Source organism: Coccinella septempunctata, chromosome 4 (assembly GCF_907165205.1).
Source record: "Coccinella septempunctata chromosome 4, icCocSept1.1, whole genome shotgun sequence".
NCBI classification, from domain to species: Eukaryota; Metazoa; Arthropoda; class Insecta; order Coleoptera; family Coccinellidae; genus Coccinella; species Coccinella septempunctata.
The window spans coordinates 9586282-9595162 of record NC_058192.1 but is presented as its reverse complement, the minus strand read 5'-3'; the positions used below and the strand labels follow the sequence as shown (position 1 = coordinate 9595162).

At 43.5% G+C, this 8881-nt stretch overlaps 1 protein-coding gene across 3 annotated transcripts; it reads right to left on the bottom strand.

Annotated features, from left to right (window-relative positions):
- Window positions 1-223: 223 nt before the first annotated feature.
- Window positions 224-5786, bottom strand: LOC123312033. 3 transcript variants are annotated; one of them, XM_044896207.1, is made up of 4 exons: window positions 5716-5786; window positions 2926-3206; window positions 692-876; window positions 224-508 (listed from the first exon to the last, which is right to left on the bottom strand). In XM_044896207.1, the coding sequence occupies exons 3-4, from the start codon at window positions 777-779 to the stop codon at window positions 225-227; spliced, it is 372 nt and encodes a 123-aa protein (XP_044752142.1). In that variant the 5' UTR covers window positions 780-876; window positions 2926-3206; window positions 5716-5786; the 3' UTR covers window position 224. The 3 variants fall into 3 exon arrangements, with proteins under 3 accessions (XP_044752142.1, XP_044752143.1, XP_044752144.1); XM_044896208.1 differs by lacking the exon at window positions 5716-5786 and adding an exon at window positions 4602-4807; XM_044896209.1 differs by lacking the exons at window positions 2926-3206; window positions 5716-5786 and adding an exon at window positions 4602-4807.
- Between the last annotated feature and the right edge of the window lie 3095 nt (window positions 5787-8881).

The following is an 8881-nucleotide window of genomic DNA, read 5'->3' as shown; positions in this document are numbered from 1 at the left end:
CTGAGAGGACAGTCCATACCAAGCACTGTGATGACAAAGCGGAGTCTACTACGACAAGTGTTACAGTCAGACATACCGCTACAGCCTTGCACATCAATGAACCCCACACTGGATATCGACATTTGCCAAAATAAACTCACCGATCTAGTAGAAGCACTTCAGAATTTCAATCACGCTAATGCGACTAACGAATTTTCGCGAATATTCACAAGATTAACACACATTCAGGGAAGACTGAACTTTATTGTCACTTCCGATGAGACACAGTTACAACTGATCGAACAACTGAAGGCGACTACAACTAAGGCCTTGGAGACACTGGAGCAACTGAGTAGTAACACCCGTGGACAGCCATCCAGACAGCAGGAACGGTCCCTCTTGGATGTGGAGGTTCCCAGTTCACCTGGGATGTCCCCGATCCAACCGGAAAGAGCTGAAACATCCCTGATTGATCTTGGAGATGGGGTCAATCTTCCGACAGCTGCTGATGTCTCACATACTGGTACACCTGTAAGGAATAAAACATTAGAACATGTCATGAACGAGACAAGGCGGACATGTACAGCATTACTGCGGCAGTTGCCGGCAATACCTGTCACACAGTCACAGGACTGTGGGACAGCATCACCTGAAGGTCCGACACCAAGAAGATGGATTAATTCTACCCGCAGAGTGTCTTTTCCACACTTACCTGCATCTTGTGTGAGCTCTGGCAGGACCATGACCAGAGAGAGAATACCATTAGAGCCGGAAACCCGACCGTCACCGGTGCCAACCATTCCTGTTCACAAATGGAATATTTCATTTGGTGGCACAGGTAGTGTGAGCGGCTTCATCGAGGAGGTGGAGAGATTGGCCGAATCTCGTAAGGTGCCCCTAGAACAAGTGTTCGAGTCAGTTTATGAACTACTGCGGAAGGATGCCAGGGATTGGTTCATCCCCAGGAGGGGTACATTCAGGAACTGGCAGGATTTCAAGGAGCAACTTAAGGAAGCATTTTTACCGGTGAACTATGAGGAGAACCTGTTGGAAGAAATAAAAAGGAGAACGCAGGGCCCTGATGAAAAACTGCTGATGTACGTCACTCGAATGCAGAATTTGTTCCAGAAGCTAACATACAGTAGACCAACCGAATCGGAACAAATCCGAATCATCAGGCAGAGGATGTTACCGACCCTACAACAGGCCTTAGCATTCCAGGAGACAAACACCTACGATGAGCTCCTGCGAAAAGGAAAGGTTTTCGAGTTAGTACAGTGGCAAATGAGCCAGTACACCAGGCCACCGTCGAAACCAGGTCTTCTTGACGAGCCCCACCTGACGTATCGTCCGGTCCAACAAAACCGACAACAGGCCAGTTTCTCCTTGGACACCGAAAACATATCAGGAAACTCAGAACCACCAGTACCAGTAGGTCACAACAGACCACAAACACCGCCGTCACCGCCTAGAAACACCCAGCCAAGACCGGATCGACCAACGGCACGAGTCGACAAGCAAAATACAGGTTCACCTAACCGAACTCCATCACCTATACCAACACGACGATCAAACCAACAAGGAGACCGACAAGAAACACAGGGAAACCGGACTGATCCACCGACAAGGAAAGTATGTTTCCAAACACAGTGCTTCCGATGTGGTGAATACGGCCACATGCGACGGGAATGTCGAGGACGACCGAGGTTATTCTGTTCTCGTTGCCAGAGGAAAAACATTCGCTCAAGCGATTGTCCATGCCGCCCGGAAAACTAAAGGGAGGTATGGAGAAGGGGTCGACCATACCTCCGGGGACGCTGACTCCTATGGCATCGACCGTGTGTAACGACAACCGTCCGCTGGTGGAAGTAAAAGTAGCCGGGAAGCGCTACAATGCACTGATTGACACCGGAGCCACGAGGAGTTTCATCAGTCAGAAAGTGGCAGAACAATGCGAACGCAAAGGAATTACGGGAGAACCCGTTGAGGATGGTTTTGTGGTAGTTGCCAATGGTCAGTATACTGCGACGCCGAAACTTTATACTACCGCCATACACATCGCTGACTATTCTTTGACCGACATAAAGTTTTTGTTGGTGTCTGATTTACCGGTAGACCTCATACTAGGAATGGACGTACTGGGAGTGTACAATTTTTCCCTTAACCTTAGCACCGCAGAGTGCTATCTGGAAGGCCGCCTAATCTCCAAACCAACACCTAAAGTGGGAAAAACTGTGGAGGTACACGCCACTGGCGAACACTTGCTGGAACTGACCAAGGCACAGAAAAAGAAGTTGGACGCTTTTCTCGCCAGAGAAATGAAGGAGTTCGAGAAGTTGTCCGGCACCACGAAACTGATAGAACACAAAATCAAACTCAAACCTGGGACAGAACCGATTAAACAGCGATACCGGCCACAGAATCCGAAGATGCAGGAAATCTTCAACCAGGAAGTAGATCGAATGCTGGCTGAGGGAGTTATTGAGCCTTCTAAGTCGCCGTGGAGTTCACCTGTTGTGTTAGTCAAAAAGAAGGACGGTAAATACCGGTTTTGTATCGATTTTCGAGCAGTCAACGAAGTGTCCGTTAAAGATGCGTATCCGTTGCCGTATATTTCGGGAATCTTGGACAAATTACGCAGAGCCAAATACATTTCGACGATTGACTTGAAACAGGGATACTGGCAAATACCGTTAGAAAAGGATAGCCGGCCTATTACAGCATTCACGGTCCCGGGGAGAGGACTATTTCAGTTCACCGTCATGCCATTCGGCTTACACGCAAGCCCAGCCACGTTCCAGAGATTCCTGGATACCGTAATAGGTCCCGAAATGGAGCCCAAAGCGTTTGCCTATCTAGACGATATAGTCGTTCTAGGGGAAACCTTTGAAGAACACATGGAGAACTTAAGGGAAGTATTCAGACGACTAAGGGAAGCCAACTTACGTCTCAATCCCGACAAATGTGAGTTTGTCCGGAAGTCTCTGAAGTACCTGGGACATGTCGTCACTTCCGAAGGCATCTGTACGGATCCGGATAAAGTGGCATCCATAGTGTCATTTCCTGCTCCCAAGACCGTCCGAGAGTTACGCCGATTCCTGGGTGTTGCGAGCTGGTACCGTCGATTCATCGAGAATTTCTCCAATGTAGTTTCTCCGCTAACCCTGCTGCTCAAGAAGAAACAGCGGTGGAAATGGGGAGAAGACCAGCAGAAGGCTTTCGATATCCTGAAACACAAGTTGACTGAGTCACCGATATTGGCTTGTCCGGATTTCACCAAACCGTTTGTGGTACAAACAGACGCCAGTGATACAGGCCTAGGTGGAGCTCTAACACAAGTGATAGATGGAGAAGAAAGGGTAATTGCCTATGTTAGTCGCACATTAAACCCAGCCGAGAAAAACTATTCAGTATCCGAGAAAGAATGCCTCGCCATCGTATTTTCCATAGAGAAACTACGTCCGTACCTAGAGGGATTCCATTTCACGGTCATTTCCGATCATATGAGTTTAAAATGGTTAAATTCTATAAAATCACCGTCGGGAAGAATTGCTCGATGGTCCGTTTTTCTTCAACAGTTTGATTTTGAAGTACAGTACCGTAAGGGATCCCTGAATAAACTTGCTGACAGTCTGTCCCGGAATCCCTTACCGTCCGTAGATTCCGTATACCTGGCCGAAGTGAAAATTCACTGCCGATGGTACAACAGGAAACTACAGGAGGTTCAGAAGGACCCAGGAAATTTCCCAGATTATGCCATAATCGATGGGAAACTGTTCCGACATTTTTGGGATGCATCAGACTTCACGGAAATTGGAACTGGACAACCCTGGAAATTATGCGTACCCACCGAACAGCGTTCCGACGTACTGAAGGAGAATCATGATTCGGAACTAGCCGGACATATGGGGATCGCCAAGACAAGTTCCAGGATTGCCCGGAATTACTACTGGCCTGGTATGTTCCGAGACATTGCGAAATATGTTAGAAACTGCACTTCGTGCCAACGTTACAAAGTTTCGCAACAGAAAACTGCTGGGAAGATGCAACCACACAGGATGGCAGATGCACCATTCAGGGAAGTATCTACAGATATCGTCGGACCGTTACCCCGAAGTAAAAAAGGTAATTCTTACATTGTGGTCATGCAAGATCGCTTCACGAAGTGGATCGAGTGCCGCCCGTTGCGAAAAGCTACAGCCAAAACCGTTTATTCTGCGTTATACGAACAAATCATCCTGAAATATGGATGTCCGTCCGTTGTTATCTCCGATAATGGAGTACAGTATGATAGTAAGTTATTTAAAAACAGCCTTCAGGAACTGAATATAGCTCACAGATTTACCCCACCGTACTCGCCACAGTGTAATCCGGTAGAAAGAGCGAATCGAACACTAAAAACTATGATTGCGCAATTTTGCGAATCCGATCAGAGAAACTGGGATGAAAAGTTAGGGGAATTAGTTTTTGCTATTAACACCGCTAAACAAGAGTCTACCGGGTTTACTCCGGCTTTTCTGAATTTTGGTAGGGAACTAAATGTCCCTAGGGCGATTTATTCGACAAAACCCCAAAATGAGGAAAACAGTAACCCAACCGAAGTAAATAGAGACATGACTCACCGTACAGAGCAAATCCGGCACCTACAGGAAGCACATGAGTTTGTGCAAGCTCGCTTGTACAGGGCTTTTGAACAGCAGGCTCATCATTACAACCTACGCCGTAGAGAAGTTCGCTTCCATGTAGGTGACAAAGTTCTCCGTCGCACAAATCCGTTATCATCCGCTGTCGACAGTTTCGCAGCTAAACTGGCTGCAAAATTCGCCGGACTGTATTAAGGTAGTCTCTCCTGTAGTGTATGATCTGAAAGATGAACAGGGTAAGAAGGTTACCAACATCCATATTAAAGATTTAAAACCGTTTCACTCAGGATAGAGATATTTTTACTGTTCACCCGTTAATCAAACATGATCCCCAGTCATGTGAAATTTCGTTTTATTACCGTTCCGTTAACCATCACACCGGTGATTTGACAAACCCTTTGTCAATATCCTGACAGCGACCGTCACCGTATAAGATTTCATATCCTATTCGGTTCACCGAACAAATCAGAATCTATCATGTCATCTAAATAGAAACAGTACTTTCTTTCTACATTTTGTTCAGTGGATTGAATGGATTCATGATACCGTTCAAGCTTTGCAATTACAATTGGAAAACATTATCAAATGGTTAAATTCATTTGGATATAGCCAATCCGTTCAGCAACACCGACATGTCAAAACGATATAAATTGTCATCTGTCTGTGTTTCTGAAAGGTACATCCTGTAGACAGAGCAAAGCACAGCTTGAAATCCGTTACATTAATTATTCTGTGAATTCACAAGGTTCCGAGACAAACCGTTGCTTTAAATATTGTATTCAGAGTAGTTAAGATGAATAACGATTAACAAATACTAACCGTACTACACTAAAAACTGGATAGATAGTCTGAATTGTATCTAGTTCTCTACTACTGTTCTCCTGTGTAACTTTTACTATGAAATTGTAACACCGATACTGGTGAAAGTGCATATCCGTGATCTGTTCAATTAATTCTACCCAAGAAAACTGGAAAAAGCTTTGTATACTGTCAATGTTCTACTGTTAAAACATTACCTATGTGGCAATTAAGTCTGTTCTAGGATATCAATTGCTCCAGTAAGGTTTGAATGAAAGTTCAGCTGTTAACCTACCTAGCGGGGACTGTCGGATCAGAGAGCCTCCACCATTCCTCCGTCAGGGATTACGTTCCAACTCCAAACAATATTCTGGCACACAGTGAATGTCCACTTCCACTTCCAGTGTTGTGAGAGGGTCCAATTCACCTCCAACAATGAGTGATTTCAAGCTTGGGTACATTTCCACCTACAACGAGAACACAAGTTAGTGAATGGTTCTTCCCACTTGAAGTACTAATCGAAAGAACTTTGGTTTGATGAAGAGGTTATTCCAAACTCACCTGCTTGACCCATCTTCGTGATCAAATGATGCACCGAACCAGCCTCCAGTAGGGAAACAGTGCCAACAAGTGGTCAACGTCAAAGATGCCTCATCAGCCCATTTCATCCTGAATGATAGTTCCCTAAAATCCAACCGTTAATATGAAATGGAACAATCGATATGGAGTACTCACCGTCATATGTTGCCGTCGATTTCATTTCCCAATTTCATTTCACTAAAAGCACGTTGTTTCTGACAGATGCCACCGAACCAACGACAGTCATAGAGTGCCACGGAAAAGGTTATGTCAAACGTCTACCAACAATCGGATCAAAGATCACAGATCACACGCACTTCGGTCCATAGCTAGGGACGACACCTATCACGGAGCGTAACACAGAGCGCAGAGTATGGATCATGGATCATGGATCGGAGAGAACCACATGGAAGGAGCGCACACCGGACGATTACTGAACTACGCCTGTGAGCAGATCCGGATATCACTTCTATTGTACTGTTTAGATAAGGATGAGAACTCTGTAAGGGTGAGATAGCGAGCACTTAACCGACTTGAATTTCCGATTAATTTTTTTTTTTTTTTTTGATGGGCCAGTTACCCCTTATTAAATTGAACTTGTGTCTTCAACGCAACTTCAATTTTTCCCAGGGGAGGGGGATGTAACGATACTTGATTGTTTAATAAAAATCAAGCCTCGTTTTAAATATCCGTTTCCCTGAATTTTCCAGTTGAAGCGGTGCAACACCGTCTGATGGAGATTTCAGTTTCAATATAGTTATTCCGTTTCATTTTGGAAATATTTTTCAGAATCCTGATTATTAAATTCAAATTCCGTATAATTGAAATTTCCATCATTAATCCGCCGTAAGAATTCAAAATAAAGAAAAAGTGTCTTTCTGCATTCGGCGTTGTTTTTCCGTCCATAAAAACACACCGAATTCAGTATAAAACAACGTGGATTGCAGATAACGACAGTTTCTTTTACCGATAAAGAGATAACCGCCACCGAGAATATTTCTTCTGGGGAGAATATTCGAGAATTCCGAATTTTGAGTGCAATTTTGATCACGTGACCGTCCACATGTTGGAGAGTTAATAAATAGGACCGCACCACCAGACGAGAATTAATTCATTATTATTCATTCGGTAGTCATTCGTTATTATTCATTCGGTAGTCATTCTGCGATTCTGTTTTCAGTCTTGATTCGGTAGTGATTCTTTTCTTGATTTCTTCGTGATTCTTTAATTCATTTCCGCTTTAATTAAGTCTGTCTTCGTATTAAAGTTTTCCTTTGCTTTTCTTTATTTTTTTTTTTGCTAAGTGGTGGTGTGACCGTACCGGAACAAACTGTAAGTCTTTTCTTGATACCGCATACTTCGTGATTCAAAGTTGCATTCTTTTATTTGTTGAATTGTGTTAATCCTTGTTGTTAACCCCCCCGTTTAACGCAGACTACTGTCGCCTGGTTCTCTGGTGAACCAAGACCAGTCGACGGAAATCTCGAAGTTTTTCTACTGGTAATGCTTGGCGTGTGACACCCAAGGTTGCCACAGAAAGACCGCAGTAACTTATACCGTACTACCCCTGTTGTGTTCCGTGTAGATTTCCCGTTTACCGCAGACTTCTCTCGCCTGGCTATCTGGTGACAGAAACCAATCGGCAGAAGTCTCGAAGTTTTTCTACTGGTAATGCTTGGCGTGTACACCCAAGGTTGCCACGGAGAGACCACGATAAACTACCCCGTTATCCTGTAAATTGTTGCATTGTGTTTCACCTGTATCAACCCCGTCCCGTTAATTGAATAGTTTCAAATTCTGATTGGCCTGTACACTGAAAACCACTGGAAGTGCTCGGGATCAAACCCATTGCTAAATTAACCGATTACAGAGACTTGGATCTTTCTGAGACACCCGGTTGCTGTAAATTTTGTGTAAACCCCGTACATCCGTTATTGTCTCAGAAGGAATCAAAGTGACTGCTATTAATTGTTTGCTTTCTTTAATACCTGATAGTTTGACTGAATATAGTTGATTTGAATATTCTTTAGTTCATTGATTTCACTTTCTGATCACCGTGACAAGTTATTACATTTCTGTTTTCCTTATTTTTGAACTTGGTCATCAGCTGAATATATTTCTTGACTTGGAAATAACTGTATAGTTCACTGTAAGTTAGATTGTTGTAATAAATTCGGTTTTAAAGTACTTGTTATCGCTACCACCTTAGATAAACCCAACCCTGTCTCCGACTAGTAGGTACCTGGGTGGGTTTGCTATTTCTCCCTATTAAAAGAATAGCTGGCGCTCGAGATTAAACCCTTTCCCGACCAAACCCGTTACAGGGTTTTCAAGGGTGAGGTTTGTTTTACAGAAGATTTCACTAAAAATTGTCTATATAAAATATTCGAGATGGCTGAGTTACAACCCCTAGAATACGGAATTCTCCGCAATTTGGGTTATCACAGCATATGCAAGTTTAAACCGAATAATTATGAGTTTAATTAATGAATTGTTCAAATACACCGCGGAACCTATTCAAAATCATTCTTCAAATATGAGGTTTTAAAATTTTAATCGCTCCGTTTCTAGTTTACGATATGGCAACAGCGCCTTCTAGAAAATAAAAAGAAAAATGGCTTGTTTATAAAATAACAGCTGTTGATTCACAGTCATCATAAGTTCTCACTGGCCAGCCTCAACAGCAACCGGCCATAAAAATGCCATAAAATTTTACGACCTTCCTGGTTCGTCGAAAACTTCATAGACAGCCATCTTTGTCTATTTCATCAAGATAGTGTATTTGTTGTCCTTTATTATCAACGCATATTCCAGTCGATGTTGCCAACTTGTGCAATGAAAACGAAACGCTTTAAATTTTAAATACCCTTTTATATTTTTCA

Excerpts from the sequence above, each read along its gene's own strand:
- LOC123312033 (XM_044896207.1), bottom strand. The coding sequence starts at position 779 with ATGGTTGGCACCGGTGACGGTCGGGTTTCCGGCTCTAATGGTATTCTC. Across the intron at positions 509-691 it reads AGAGCTCACACAAGATGCAG|GTGTACCAGTATGTGAGACA; the intron begins GTAAGTGTGGAA and ends TATTCCTTACAG.